General features: G+C 39.5%; 1 protein-coding gene across 1 annotated transcript in view; it reads left to right on the top strand.

Moving 5' to 3' along the window:
* Nucleotides 1-16,710, top strand: part of LOC139448632 (probable Na(+)/H(+) antiporter nhx-3) — a 57,001-nt gene that overhangs the window by 14,548 nt on the left and 25,743 nt on the right. The window contains exons 3-7 of the mRNA XM_071230198.1: nucleotides 535-580; nucleotides 2,676-2,717; nucleotides 5,550-5,621; nucleotides 6,163-6,244; nucleotides 6,995-7,022. Of these exons, the coding sequence (XP_071086299.1) occupies nucleotides 535-580; nucleotides 2,676-2,717; nucleotides 5,550-5,621; nucleotides 6,163-6,244; nucleotides 6,995-7,022 (270 nt within the window). The remainder of the gene's footprint in view (nucleotides 1-534; nucleotides 581-2,675; nucleotides 2,718-5,549; nucleotides 5,622-6,162; nucleotides 6,245-6,994; nucleotides 7,023-16,710) is intronic.

Here is a 16,710-nt window from a genome sequence, read left to right as displayed (position 1 = left end):
GCACGTGTGTGGCTGCTTGTACTAGTCCGGGCTGATGCCGATTTATAGTGCTAGCTCACTGAGATACCATGCCGCAGTTTAACATGAATACCCCACTCAGACACAGTATACTGACTCCGAGCCGACCAGTCCTTGTTTTAGCCCCTTAATGCCGAGCGCCAGACAGGGTAACAACAAGTACAATCTTTTAACGTCTTTTTGTATGACGCGGCCCGGGATCGAACCCTGGACCTTCCGCTCTCCGGGCGGACGCTCTACCACAGGACCACAGAGGCGGTCTATTAGTTAATAGGGCTGGTGGGGTAGCCTAGTGGTTAAAGTGTTTGCTCGTCACACCGAATACACAGATTCTATTCTCCACTTGGGTACAATGGGTGAAGCCCATTTCTGATGTATTCCTGAAAGCGGTGTTAAACTATACTCGCTCACTCACTCACTCACTCACTCACTCACTCACTCACTCATAGCCGTAATTTTGAGCATTTGTAGAACACTCAAGCTGTACTTGTTCTAACAAGTGTGTGTTTATTTCAGGGTTCCATTATGCCGACTTCTTATCATCAAAGCTGCCTGAGTCTTGGTAAGATATGTTAAATATAGAATTAGATTATTTTTTTTACAACACATATTTTCGGGAAGCCCACCATGTCTCAATCCCAGACCGTCTCCTGCCCAAACATCTGATGGCCAGTCCCACAGAACTTGATGCATCTTAGGGACACACCTGGGTTCAGGTCCCTGTTTGGGTATTCCATTGTATGGAATCCATTTTTGGTATTCCGCACTTACATATGGCTTGACATACCCGTGCTCGTGGGTTTCACCGAAGTGGTAAACGTCTGAGACCTGCATCACTTCGGGCTTTCCTCCCACATTAAGCTGACACGCCGTGATATAACTGGAATACTGTTAAAAGCGGCGTTAAACGCAACTCACTCACTCACTCACTTACATATGGCTTGACTCAAGATGGAAGTAGCAAGAGCTACCAATAAGCAGAGTATTTGCATAAAATACAAAAAAAAATATTCGAAACCCAACAACTTTCAATTAACTTGCGTACAGAAACGCATGCATTAAATGAAAAACTCAAATGTATTAAAACAGCATGCGTAAATACCCAATGAAGCTTTTTCAGCATGCGTATAAAGGAGCTAATTTCCTATACACAATTACAATGCTAATTTTCTTTCTGAGTCAAGTCTATATATTTAGAACAGTTACCATGGTTATGTACATCGAAAACATTATATCATTTTTTTTAAATCTTAAAATGTTCACTCTTTTGGGGATATACCCAATAGAGTGATGAAAAGATGAGTGAAAAAAAATTGGTTATCCAATGAAAAATGTAATAACCCAATTAAAATAGAAACCAGAGAGTAAAAACTCAATTGCTCAAACAGTTATCTGGAGCTCTGAGCAGCATACAAGCCAACTCACTCATTCACTCTGTTGAATTAGAGATATTTAAAAATTGAGTTTAAAATATTTTGCGTTTATGGAGGTATAAACGTCATAAAAAAACAGTATATATTTCTTTATAAGCTCAAAAGCATTTTGAAGTCAAGTTCTTATAAATAAATATGACAATAACTTCACAGGCTGCTTATTTAATCATTGTTTCAAAACTCAGAAGACAACAAAATAAATAACATCATTCACAGCAACACAAACAGTGTCCATTCTATTGTCAGCTAATTAAGGAAAGAATCTGTTGTCTGTAGGGTGTGGCCTAAAGGTTTTTTGGTTTAAGGAACCATGAATGCTTAGCCAGTCAAATGCTGTAGAATCACTTGTACTTTGTACATGACTGAATAATCATTAATGCTTCAGATCATGCATAACAAACATGTCCCCCCAGGCCTCATGTCCCTCCAGGCCTCAAGACCTGTGAAGATCCGGGGTAGAATAGGTCTTCAGCAACCCATACTTGCCGTAAAAGGCAACTATGTTTGTCGTAAAAGGCGACTAACGGGATCGGGTGGTCAGGCTTGCTGACTTGGTTGATGCATGTCATCGGTCCCAATTGCGATGTGTTATTGCCATGAGACAACAGGTGATATTTTCCTCACTTTTAAATCATTTTCAGTTTACAGTGAATGGGTGTGGTGATGAATAGTTAAAATCTGTTGTCATAGTTACTCGGACTATGTGGTATTACGGCTATACCAGTATACTGCAATACGCTTTTCAGAAAATACAAATAGCAGTAGTATTTTTCCGTTCTTCGGTATTTGGTAAAATTATATCACAATTTTCATTGTAATTTGTATCATTAACCTAAAATCGATACAGAAATTCATTCACAAATGATGTTTCTCTTCGAAATGGATTGACTAAACTGATAATGCGAGAGTGATTTTTTTTCTCTCATCGTTATCTCCCCTGTATCCATGACTACAAAATGGCGGCGACTGACCATGCTGATAAATATTTACTGAAGAAATTAAAAAATAGAATCTACATGTACAATCAGTGTCAATCACTGCAAAGCACTTTAACATCCAATATATCGCAACACATATATATATTGCAATCGAGATACCTGTACTGTAATATATTTCAGTACATTTTACATTACACAGCCCTTATGGTTACCAGTTATATCAGTCCAAAGGGGACTTCTCTTTGAATTGTTTTTTATTTATTTATGTCATGCCGTTTGGTTGCAGCCTGCTCATCCTGATTGGAACTGTTATGGGCGCTATCCTCACGTAAGTTGAATATGTTGAGAGAATTCATTTGTATTTTAACGCATTTCCTCAAATTATGGGAATGCAGGCGAACATTTACAGACCAAATTTCAATGGTAGAAAAAGAGGTCAGCAAATTTCCCAAACCATAATTCTGTGAACAAATACTACTCAAAAGAAGTTACCGTACTCGACGTAATAAGTGCCCGCTTTAATAAGCGCCCACTGCGATATTTGCTAATATATTGGCTAGTGAACAATCCCAATTAGCACCCCTTCCGATTGATCAATGTACACAAGTCTTATTTATTCGTGTATAATACACACTCGTGTGGGCGATTAAATTCTGGAAAAAAAATTATATATCTGTCGTATATAAACATTTCAGGCTGTCAGAATAAACCACGAAATTTACGATCTTTCAACACTGTTTTTTTTTCACCAAAATATATTCTAATAAGAGCCCCCTGTTTCTAATTTTGAGAGTGCCCTGGGCGCTTATTATGTCGAATACGGTAATAACTTCGTTTAGTAGTATATTTTACAGGGGCACCTGTTTAATGTCTGCCAGTGAATATTTGAAGAGTCTGTTGCCTTTAAGCAACGTCTATATATTAACTGGACGAAATATCATTTCAGAATTATTATATAACAGATCAATATCCATTCCTTTCGATTTATGTTTTTTGAAAATATACACATGATCTTCGAGAAAGTGTCAAAATATTAACATGATCGTGTTCATGTGTATTTTAAATCTGGAAAGTTTTGCAAGCAGGAAAGTATTGTGAAAACTGCGAGTGAGACACTCTCACAATAGTTTCATGACACAGCAAATTTTGCAGACTAACAACAAACAAAAATGTAAGGAGGCCTGTTTTTCATGCACATCCACACTTTGTCAAACCAGCCAGTGCATGATTAAATAAATAATCCTCACATGCTGTGTTTCTATAATTACACACAGTCACTCAGTGTCAACAGTATTACCAGGGAAAACTTCACATCTCGTCAAGTAGCTTACATATCACTGAGTAGTCCAGACATACGCCAGCCAGTTTGTAGTGTCTGATAAACACGTTTCTCCAATCATCCTTTGCCAACTACAACGCATGCATCAATTTAGTTTTAAAATAACTGAGTAAACTTTCATCAGACAGCTTCCTACTTATTAAAATAAAACATGCAAAAGTAGCTTTGACATTTGGAAATTTAACAGGCTCTCACAAAATTTTCCAGATGCAGTTAAGACTACTGTTAGCCATTTGCAATAAATTTGTAGCGGCCATAAAATTTACACATGTTTAAAAGCCATCTTGCTTTTGATAATTTTATGAAGGTATTCATACTTTTGGTTGAGGGTTAAGTCAGGTAGAGCATGCTAGATTATCCCAATATCATTGCATGTTTGTCTCCTGATAATCTCATTAAAATCAGATTTTAGTTCTCGCTTCCGCTAAACAAAGATCTCAGGACATCCCATTAAGTGTCACGTCAGACTGACCTTGCGCGAACTTTGACCGACCAATGGAATAACCAATCAAAAGGCAGTTTTCTAGTGCTTTACGGCACTTATTTCAAATTGGCATCTACACTTCGAAACATATTTTGATATTCTCGATTACAAATTTGAGACCTGAACAAAAGAACATTCTGGAATGGCTAATAGATGGTCTAGATTGTAAGGATTAAGTCGTTAAACACGTAACTATCGTTCGGAATACCCCGTTTTAAAATTTCGAGGTTGCATGATTAGAAATCACATTCCGACTGTCACTTTCATAATCTGGTAAGTGACGCTCTGATTGGTCGGATGATAGGTCGTTCTGACGTGACCCATAAAGGGATGTCCTCAGATCTTTGTTAAGCGGTAGCGAGAACTAGGGTCTGATTTTAATGAGATTGGTCACATGATTATCCTTTACTGTTTTACATAGTAAACACAAATACATTGTCTTTCGATTTGCGGTGTGAGAAACAAATCCACTGTAATATACCTCTGTATACTGAACTCAGCCAGTTGCTCTCTGATTCTACCAGGACTTTGGGGAATGCTAAAATCTGTAGGGGCCATCAAAGGTTTGAAATCACAATGACAGCCCTGATATGAAGACAACATTTGAGCCTGCTAAATGTAACATTTGAGTCCTCAAGCTGTACCTGCAGCTAAAGGTTCAATGTAGCATTATCAAACTGACAGGTAACATAGCTCTACTTTGAAAACACAGTGTGAGTACCTGTGTGTATGTGTGTGCATTTTCCTGAGGCAAGGGAGTTAGCTGACTATATAAGCCCAGTTTCCACCCTTGCCGAAACAGGCTGGAATTTCCAGGCTCGATAGTAGTGCCACCTGTGGCTATTCAAGTTATGTCCCTTCTATGTCCCTCCAACTGACCAATCGGGTTCCACCTCTCGTATCACTTGCATTTCCTTCTAACAAAATGGTGTCTCCCCGTCAAGACGATCTGATCGATAATCAAGATCTTTAGTGTAATAAAAGGAGTCTTATCTCGCGAAGTGTATCAGATCACTGAGCACCTTGCTTAAAAACATGAAAAGATTTGCAAAATATCTGTCGACACTCAGATGGCGGTACACATTCTTTGTAAATCATGCAGTCGACCGAAATCTGCACATTGAAATCCATGTTGTTTGCGAACTGGCTATTTTAATTGGATTATGCATGAACTCGTTAGTCCAGCCAAAATGTAACTCTGGAATTCCATCCTATTTTGGCAAGGGTGGAAACTGGACTTGAATAGTCAGATAAGTCCCTTGCCTCAGGAAGATGGCCTGTGTGTACCTGTGTGTACCTGTGTGTAACTGTGTGTACCTGTGTATATCTTATTTCAGGTTATCTGGTGCAGAAAAGTATCTCCCAGCATTCTTCTCTCCACACACGTTCTTCCAGTACCTCCTTCCCCCGTGAGTATGAACTTAGCTCACCTGGCCTCGTCATCCATCCATGGGTGATTCCCAGGCAGCACTTAGGTAGAAGAGCTTGCTCCCCATGCTTGGCATAGGAGGCAGCCATGCAGGGGATCAGGTGGTCTGTCTGCTTTATGTATAATGGTACCCAGACAGTGTTACCATGGCTACCTGGAAGACCTACTCCCAGCTGTGGTCTGTCTGTTTTATGTATAATGGTACCCAGACAGTGTTACCATGGCTACCTGGGAAGACCCACACCCAGCTGTGGACTGTCTGCTTTGTGCATAATGGTACCCAGACAGTGTTACCATGGCTACCTGGGAAGACACCCTGACAGTGTGGGGCATTGCAACATGCAGTCAGTCAGGCTTTAGTTGTGGTACTGCTAAATACGGTGAAATGATGTGATAAGAATATTTATTACCCTGCCAGACAAATATTGTCTATGAAATCAAACTTGTAATAAACCTGCTGTCCAACAAACTAAAGTACCAAATTACAGGAGATTCATGTCAGTATTCTTTCCTGTTTTCAGAATCATCTTGGAGGCATCCTTCAGCCTCCATGACAGGACGTTTGCTGACAACATCGGATCTGTCCTGCTCTTCGCTGTCGTGGTGAGCTAAAGACCTCTGGAGACATGAGTGAATGAATGTTATACAGTAGTCAGCATCAATACTGCTTCACCAAAGAGTCCCTTGGGGGATTACTGGACCCCAGCAACCAATGCTTGTCATTCAAGGCAACATAAGGCTAACAAATATAATAGTCTTGGTTCTCAGGCACTGCCTGCATCATCATAAAGTTCGCCGCCTGTTACTCCATTTAAAAAAAATAAAATTAAAAAAAATTCTTAAATATTCCAAGTCCAACGGTAGTCAAATACTGTATTCCAGTATTTTACTCATCAAGGGATACATTTATGTTGGGAGGCTCTTTCCCAGGTTGATTGTACACAATTGTTTATTTATTACACATCTGTTTTTGGTTATAAACTAGTTTGAACAACAACAAAATAAAAAAGGCACCGCCCACACTATATTTTCAAAAACCATTGCCTGAGAACCAATTCCTTTATTTATTTTAGCCTAATGGTGATCAGGCTTGTAGTGGTTGTAGTTTGCATGTTATCATACACTGACAATATGGATAGTTGCTCATAATATCAATCACTGGTTTGTCTGGCCCAGATGCATTTTTACAGGTTGTCATATGTTATATAGCTGGAATAGTGCTGAGTGCAACCTTAAATACAAAGAACACACAAACAAACATTCATCAGAGAGGACCGTAAATAATTTGAGACTCTCCTGCATTGTGTCAACCATGGCCAAGCACAAGCATTATTGTCTTGTTTTTCATTTCAGGGAACCATAATTGCATGCTTTACGTTAGGTAAGTACAACAGTTTGACATTAAACATTCCGTCCCCATTCAGCATACTCGCATATTGATATACATGTAGTAATCTACTTTTGACAACGCTTCTCTTGTATCCTTATGCTACACTGTCTTATTTAGGCTTGACCGCCTCCGTGGTCTAGTGGTAGAGCGTCCGCCTGGAGAGCGGAAGGTCCGGGGTTCGATCCCGGCCGCGTCATACCAAAAGACGGTACTTGTTGTTACCCTGTCTGGCGCTCGGCATTAAGGGGCTGAAACAAGGACTGGTCGGCTCAGAGTCAGTATACTGTGTCTGAGTGGGGTATTCATGTTAAACTGCGGCATGGTATCTCAGTGAGCTAGCACTATAAATCGGTATCAGTCCGGACTAGCACAAGCAGCCACACAAACACACACACGTACTTGCACGTCGCTATATAACTGCAATAATCTTGGACGCGATGTTAAAACCCAATTTCACCTCACCTCACCTTATTTAGGCTTAATTTCTTTCTTTTATTACCCATTTATGCATCTGCCGAACATAATCAGGATTGTGAAAAAAGTAAGACATTAAAAGCTATCTTTATTGACGCCGAGTCTTATTATGATGTTTATGAATAAAAAATCACAGATTGAAATTTGTTTTTAAATAATTGAAGCGTCGATCTCATCCTCTATATCTCCAGGGCTCACATTTCGGTAAACCTACACTAACCGCAGGACCCTGGTCAGTTTATCAATGTTGAATTTCTTGCAAAATCGATCGTAAGCCAACCCCACATTGAGCCTGGTTTGTAACTTGCATTCTGATTGGTCCGTTAGACTGAATGACATAGCAAATCAAATTGGCCAATGAAAATCAAGGGCGGGTAATTTTGGATCGCGATGTAGGTTTACTGAAATTCAAGCCTTGAGATATAGAGGATGTGCCAACTCCAACCAAAGGTTTTGAGAAAAAATTGTAAACCAACTGAAAAAAGAAAGGCATAACTGGTTTGGTGCAGGGCAACATTGCAGTGTAAAACATGCACCAGTGCAGCCTATTATTGAAAAATGTTACCAAATATTTCCTCGGTAATGCACCGAGTGCATCTTAAACAAAATTCAAATTTGTGTCCGATTGATCTTTTTATTGGTCTGCACAACAACAGTCCTTGAAAAACACTCAGTAACTCTACTTTCCGCTGTATTACTGTTCTCTGTGCTGTGTTCGGAGATCTGAAATTTTACGTATTTAGACTAGTTTATGCGTTCAACTTTGATGAATTTATGGGACCAGGGTGCAACCTGGTTTTCATGTCAACATTCATACATGAAGCTCAGGAAACAGCTTCAGTCTAGTGTTCCGACTGAACAGGTAAACGTAAAAGATTAGGAAAGGATGTGACTTGCCACTTGACCTTGAAGCAAGGGTACAAGCAGAACACTCTGTTGATCAAGAGGAATCAGCTGTAACGGATACATCGCGGTTGGGAAATAAAGGCCTCCATACAAGACACTTGCAAATACACCCATTGGCGTGACATCTCGCTCTCAATAGGTACAGCTCTTTCCCTACCATAGGGGCATGTGCACAGACTGTGAATGCAGGCTTGGTGCAGGTTGACTTTTACTCCTTTGAAAATCACAGGAAGTATGTTAAAATCAAGTAATCTAATACCACTTGTGTCTCCCAGACCCTAGACAATACCGTATTTGACATAATAAGCATCCAGGGCGCTCCCAAAATTAGAAATAGGAGCTCTTATTAGAATATAATTTTGGTAAGAAAAAAAACAGAGTTGAAAGATGGTAAATTTCGTGGTTTATGCTGACAGCCTGAAATGATACAAAAGAAAAGTCTGTGCATATTACACTCGACAGATATATTTTTCCCGAATTTAATTGCCCATACTTAAGGGTGCATATAACATGAGTGCGTGTTATACAAGAATAATTAAGTCTTGTGCACATTTATCAATCGGAAGGGGTGCTAATTGGGATTGTTCACTAGCCAATATATCAGCAAATATCGCTTTGGACGCTTATTAGAGCGGGGTGCTTATTATGTCGAATACGGTAAGTTAAAAACGGAGCCCCACTCAAGTCTTGAATAACTTGGCAAGTCTGGATTGCCTCAGCCCTGAAATTAAGGATTGTTCTGGGCTCCATTTAGTGGCATTTACATATTTTTTTATTTTGAAGATATATTTTTTAAAAAGATGAATTTATTTCTGGGGACCAAATGTCAGTGTACACCTGCATTAGCTCTTTCACTGCACTCTCTGTTGTGTTTACAACCAATGCCTCCCTCCATTAGACAGCATGTCAATATTGACACAGTGTAGATTTTGTAAGGGAATACAATTATTGTGATACTGGCTAGGCAAAGACACATGATTAGTTTTCATAGATATATATGAGTGAGTGAGTGAGTGGGTGGGTGAGTGGGTGAGTGAGTGAGTGAGTGAGTATGTATGGCTTTTAGCAATACAATTATCGTGATACTGGCTAGGCAAAGACACATGATAAGTTTTCATAGATATATATGAGTGAGTGAGTGAGTGAGCGAGTATGGCTTTTAGCAATATTCCAGCAGTATCACGGTGGAGGACACCGGAAAATGGGCTTCACACATTGTACCCATGTGGACTGGCTAGGCAAAGACACATGATTATTTTTCATAGATATATATACCAAAAGACGTTAAAAGATGGTACTTGTTGTTACCTAGTCTGGCGCTAGGCATTAAGGGGTTAAAGCAAGGACTGGTCGGCTCGGAGTCAGTATACTGTGTCTGAGTGGGGTATTCATGTAAAACTGTGGCATGGTATCTCAGTGAGCTAGCACTATAAATCGGCATCAGTCAGGTCTAGTACAAGCAGCCACACACACGTGCATGCACGTCGCTATACAAGTGCAATAATCTTGGACGCGACGTTAAAACCCAATTTCACCTCACCTCATAGATATATATGTGAGGGAGTGAGTGAGTGAGTATGGCTTTTAGCAATATTCCAGCAATATCACGGCAGAGGACACCAGAGGGAACCGAACCCGTGTCTTCAGCGTGACGAGCCAACGCTTTAACCACTAGGCTACCCGACCGCCCCTATACATATATTTACTGACTGAAGTGAAGCTGGACAGTTGGTAAGGAACTCTGCCATGTCTGCTGGCCACTAGTTACTGATCTGCTGACAGGTTTATTTCAAAACACTGACAGGGACATTTCCTGCGAATTGACTGAGTGTTTAATTTGTTTACCAGGAGGTATTTCTGGAGTGAATAGTGTCTAGTATAGTGCTTGGACAAAACACTGATTCACAATATGATACATATCCTTATACCATATGTATCATGGTACAGGAGAATAACACAAGCAGAGGATGAAGATGAACATTTGGTGTAAACGAACTATTTTTTCCATGTTTATGGGTGGAAATAACACATTATGGCAAACTGCCAATCACTAAGAAAGGAAGCAGTGCACTGTATTTTACTATGTATTGTTACACTATAACTTGGGTAACATACTAATACCTAGATCTTGCATCATTTCATATTGATGCAATCGTTGCATCAAAACTTTATGTGTCATGGGGGGGCACGGGTGGCCCAGTCGTCTAAGGCGCCGCCATTCGCTGTGCAGAATTGCGTTACTTGGGCACACCAGAAACCTATGATTGTGGGTTCGAATCCTGGTTCGCCCCAATTATGTTTCTAGGTTTGTCAGCACCATACCCGTACTTGTGGGTTTCACCGAAGTGGTAAACATCTGAGACCTGCATCACTTCGGGCTTTCCTCCCACATTAAGCTGACACGCCGTGATATAACTGGAATACTGTTAAAAGCGGCGTTAAACCCAACTTACTCACTCACTCACTTATGTGTCATTATACATTTATGTATCAGTGAGTCATCCCACACCTAGTTTTAATGTTTTAGCATATCTTGGGATACGAAGAATCTGCTTCACTCATATTTCTTTATGTGTTTCTCGTCTCCATCCTCAACCAGCAAGAGAGCGGCCAAAAAAAATATTTAAAAAATATTTAAAAAAATATGAGAAATTTTAAAAATGCTTTTCACTGTGTAACTTATTTTACAATTTTATGATAATAGTTTGTGGAGTAGATCTAGTTGCTTTGTGTTGGAAACAAATTTTTAATAAATATAGTCGAAGAAAGATCAAGCAAAGGTAGGAGTAATTCATTTATAACATTGGTGCATAGATTTCCACAGGGGTGGGGAAAATTGCGATAAAACTTTATATTATTTCACATTGGAATGACCATTCAAGAGATGGGAAACACAGACAAAAGTATGGACAGCCTAAGGATTCGGACTCGAACCCAGACCACAAGGGAATGGTATATAACGTTAGGTGTACAACATGTATTGGAGATTGTTAAGCTGAGTTGATAAATAAAATCAGTAATTATAATCATATAGATCTTTAATCATTACCATAGGAAACTGAAACTTTATTCTTGATGATAAGGAATTTAATAAATAATGATTTGGAAATGTTGCAAAAGAAAAAAAAGGGGGAAGTATTATATTTCTCAAATCAGGAACTGTGTGTATATAAAGAAATATATCCCAGTTTCTTGATCACAGGGCTGCTGTTTTCTGTACTTCCCACGTCGTATCCCACGTCTTCACGTCAGAGTGTGGGATAGTCAGCAGGACAGTACAGCAACAATAAGTCAATACATATTGATTGATGATTGACTGTATCATTTCAGAGTCCCCCCACAGAATTTCAAACGTAGAAATGGAGGTATGGCCCCGTTTATTGTCACAGCCTGTTACACTAATGGGACTTACTGAACTAGTGGGGGAAATAATGACAATATAACCACGACTGTATGCGTCACTGTAGGAATCCTATTTGTCACATAACGACGATTGTCGTTACTGAGAACAGATTAGGTTACACTCCTACTTTATTGTAGATCAACAACAATAAAACATTGGCAAAGATGTATCCTAACAATTCGGGGTAAATACCTGTTCATCTGAAGTCTTCAATTGAAAACAGATTCTTTTAATGTGTCTTACCAAGTGAATTCTGGCTAATTTATACCATTGATATCAGTGTAAAATTAAGGTCAGGATGACACAGCTAAAACCATAATGGCACAGTTAAATTTAGTTCCTTGTGGCTTAAGGACACGATAGAGACTTGGAAATCCTGTCTTCTTAATAACACTACCTGCTAGTCATGTTTGTAATTTAAAACCACAAATAAATGTGACAAACACTTGGAAAATGATGAACTTGTGAAGTAGTTGGTTAACAGAATGATTCACATAAATTTGAGTATTCTGAAATGAAAATGGGTATTATCAATCTGGATGAAAATGAAGGGTCAAAATTTCTAAGTTACAGCTGCGTAATATCCAGCCCCATCCTCTGTATCTCCAGGGCTCGCATTCCAATAAACCTTCACTAAGCCCGTGATCCATTCCCAATCGCGATCTCAGACTACCCACCCTTGATTTTCATTAGCCAATATTTTATGCTTGGGTGTAAAATGTCTGATTGAGAATTGTTTTATCAAAGCCTTGGCAATAGGTATTTAGATACACATATGAAACGACCTTACCAGGTCATGCGTATGTAGCAGGACGTGGAGTCATCCCACAGATGACATCCTTACCTTGTCAGTTTGCTGACGGGGTTAACCTCTTTGGTCATGTGGACAAGGCGTCCAACCTCGGATCACAAGGTCCGTGGTTTAAATCCCATCACTGGACTCAAAATTTTATGGCTGCTACATTGGCGCCCAACGTGGGGCTGAGCACGTTCCTATCAAATTTGAGCAAAATAAGCCTCAGTACCCTACAATGCTGCCCGGAACGTGCCTTCTGATGACGGGGGAGTATGTAGCAGGACGTGGAGTCATCCCACAGATGACATCCTTACCTTGTCAGCTTGCTGACGGGGTTAACCTCTTTGGTCATGTGGACAAGGCGTCCGACCTCAGATCAGAAGGTCCGTGGTTCGAATCCCATCACGGGACTCGGAAATTTTATGGCTGCTACACATACACTGTAGTTGAATGAAGCTTTATCTTTATTCAAACATATACAAGTCAGAAGGAATGCGTGCATAGTCAGAAAAAAATGCGAACATTAGTGAGAGTTAGTGAATTTTTGTCATTACACAATGCGTCGTTTGAATATCCACAGGTCTGGGTACACAGGACCCACCCAACCCGAGTACCCAAGTTACCCCTCCCAGCCCCTATTCTTCTAGCTGAGGCTCTACATGGATGCTTATTACAGCTGATCAAAGATAAGGCATATCCTAGCAAAGACGGAGATTAATGTTTATTTCCCGACCATACACACACAGTGTGTCGATGTCTCTATGTAGTAAATGAGTTTTTGAAAACTGGATTGCTGGTTATGTGTGTGTTTAATCAAATGTTCCTGGTTTCAACGAATGTTGACACAGCGTGTACTTTCTCAGTGCGTCTGTATGGCAAAGTAGGAATTTACTTCCATAACTATAGATACAGCTCAGTTGAATGTCTCCCATATCAATGATTAATTTATTAGACTCATGAAATATAGCATAAATTGTAAAAGAACAATTCAATACGTAGTTGTGTTACTCTTGGGTCTTAAACCATGATATAACATTTAATACATTTACCGTATTAACCGTATTAAATGCCCTACTCCAATAAGCGCCCCCTTACCTAGTTGTAGACCAATTTGTTAGTAATCTGTACAAACAAGCACCCCTACTGAGACAGGAAATGTACATAGTAGTGTAACTTTGTGTACCGTATATGACCGCAGATAAGCCAACCCTGTAGATAAGCCAAGGTATTAACTTGACCATTGAAATACAATAGAAAATGGTATGACCCGCAGATAAGCCGAACCAGGAAGTGAAAGGCAAAAAACACTGCGAAGTCGGACTGCAAGACATGTGCCTGTACTCACAGATATTCAAAAATATAAGATGAAAAACATTGTAATTATATTGAAAAAGTCATTATTATTTCTAATAAAGTTTTAACAAACCAGTCATCCACTTTCATAATGTGGGAAGCTGTTTCTCTTGTCTTTTTTTAATTTCATAATAATTGTGATATGTTGCCATCAACAACGAAGCGCCATTTTGTGAATTGGTGTATATAGAATTATGAACCCGTGAGAAAATATATCAGCTAGATCGAAGACTCTCAATTTAAATGCCGCATCGTAAGCATCGCGTTTTCGTTTCAAACTCATGATGAGAATGTCAGTCAGGAAAAATATACCAACTTTTATACCACTAATGTTTGTTAATCCAATTGAATTAAGTAAACTATGAACACATTACAGATTTTTTTACATGAAACAGCAGTGCATAAGGAGTGTTGCGCATATAATTGTCAGGTACCTATTATGAAAAAGGTTTTGCATTGATCAACGTTCAATTAAGTTTCTTCACTACTGCTGGATGCTAATGAATTTAACCCTTCGGCAATGTTCTAAGTGTCTGGGGCTCTGATTTTATGATGAGAATCTACGTTGACAGTCCAGTCTCACAGGGAAATCAGGGGCGGTCGGGTAGCCTAGTGGTTAAAGCGTTCGCTTGTCACGCCGAAGACCCGGGTTCGATTCCCCACATGGGTACAATGTGTGAAGCCCATTTCTGGTGTCCCCCACCGTGATATTGCTGGAATATTGCTAAAAGCGGCGTAAAACCATACTCACTCACTCACTCACTAACAGGGAAATCATGGGAAAACCTAGCCATTTGGGGTAAGTTTAAGGGAAAAAAAAATGGCCGGTTGCTGCGCATCTCTTACACAACTGGGTGTGCCACAATTCAGTGTGCAGAGTTTATTCCCTTGGGCATGCCAGAACCTGACTGTGGGTTTGAGTCCCAGTTTGCCCTGAATATGTTTCTAGGTTTGTCAGCTGATGCTCATGCTCATGGGTTTCACCGAAATAGTAAACGTCTGAGACCTACGTCACATTAGGCTTTCCTCCCGCATTAAGCAGACACGCTGTGATATAAGTGGAATACAGTTCAAAGCAGCATTAAATCCAACTCACTCACTTAACACAGCCCTTGATGAGCTTATGGAGCCCTACAGGACCCCTACTGGAGTTAGTGAGTGAGTGAGTATGGTTTTACGCGGCTTTTAGCAATATTCCAGCAATATCACGGCGGGGGACACCAGAAATGGGCTTCACACATTGTACCCATGTCGGGAATCGAACCCGGGTCTTCGGCTTGACGAGTGAACGCTTTAACCACTAGGCAACCCGACCACCCCGACCGCCACGACCCCTACTGGAGTCCTCAAGGAGCTAAGTACCTGTTAGGAGGGATTATCAAAACAATGAAACAACTTCACAACAGCGTGAAATATTGGTGATTGCCTGTACAGATATAGATGTACCATCTCTGTTTTGTGGAACAGCCAAGGTTTATGACCCTGCCATTACCGCCACCCCTATAAAAGTGCACCAGACTCACAATAAATATTGATTAAACAATTATTATAGTGATCAATATGGTGATCAAAATTCTCTTGTATTATGTAAACCATTGCTGCTGACATGTGTTGCAATTTATTGCAACAAGATGTTACACTAGATTACCTATTGATGAGGCCCTTTGTTGGTTTGTGTCCACACAAATAGCCCATCCAGTGGGTGAGCGACCCTATGACACCCACTCCATGACCAGGTGGTTCCCAGGGAGACAAATACGTTAACGGAACTATTTCAAATACACTTTGATCGCCCACTGTGGACTGGTCATGTTATATATGGGGTGGGCCGGTGAATAGGTCTTAGGACTAGTCGGAATCAATAGTCGTAATCAATTTTGGCGACCCCACCTTCTTTCTCTGTGTCATTTTCTCATTATTCACCCACCCACCCTGCTCCTTAATCTTATCATCCCACCACCCCAAAGTACAAATTACCAGTCCCTTATAAGTAGTTTGTGTCATATTTTGAAAAGATGATATGGTATTGTTTGTTTTCTAATTTCTGATAAATTATTTTTCTTTTTAATCCTTAGGCCTTATAAGTAGTTTGTGTCATATTTTGAAAAAAGATGATATGGTATTGTTTGTTTTCTTATTTCTGATAAATTATTTTTCTTTTTAATCCTTAGGCGACATTTTTTTTTATTTCTTGGTTTACACATGCGCCGTTCTTTCAAGGTCCACATGTTGAAAAAAACAACAACTACAAATTACTCCTTGTTTTATTACTGCCAATCTTTACTTTTAAAATAAAGCATAAAAAGTACAATGAAAAAAAAAATTTGTTTCCTCATCAAGTGTCACAAGCAAAGGGAAGTCACTCTGATGTTTCTCGTTGGGATGCATCTCTTAAATGGTAGCGTCTTTCATGCATTTCACCATAACATGAACATTGTTTTAGTGCCGTTTATGCACAAGCTATGTGCCAGGCATATAATAAAATGTTCTTATAAATTAGGTTGTTTTACTTTTGTTAGACCAGAATAGTTTTTTTATATTTACCTAACATTTTAGGACAAAAGTCAAGAAAAACAATCTGAGACGTTTTTATTTATATATATATTTGCCGACCTCACTTTTGATATAAATTTGAAAGCAGTACACCAAGAAATTTAAAAAATGTCGCCTTAAGTGTGTTTTCTTATGGTTGTTAATATTTTTACGCAAAAATCTGTTACTTCATTTCTGTGGAAATGTTTTTATAT

The sequence above is a fragment of the Haliotis cracherodii genome, unplaced genomic scaffold (assembly GCF_022045235.1).
Source record: "Haliotis cracherodii isolate W230 unplaced genomic scaffold, xgHalCrac1.p SCAF_7, whole genome shotgun sequence".
Lineage (NCBI taxonomy): Eukaryota > Metazoa > Mollusca > Gastropoda > Lepetellida > Haliotidae > Haliotis > Haliotis cracherodii.
Note: the sequence above shows the minus strand (reverse complement) of the source record. Positions and strands in the feature narration are given on the sequence as shown.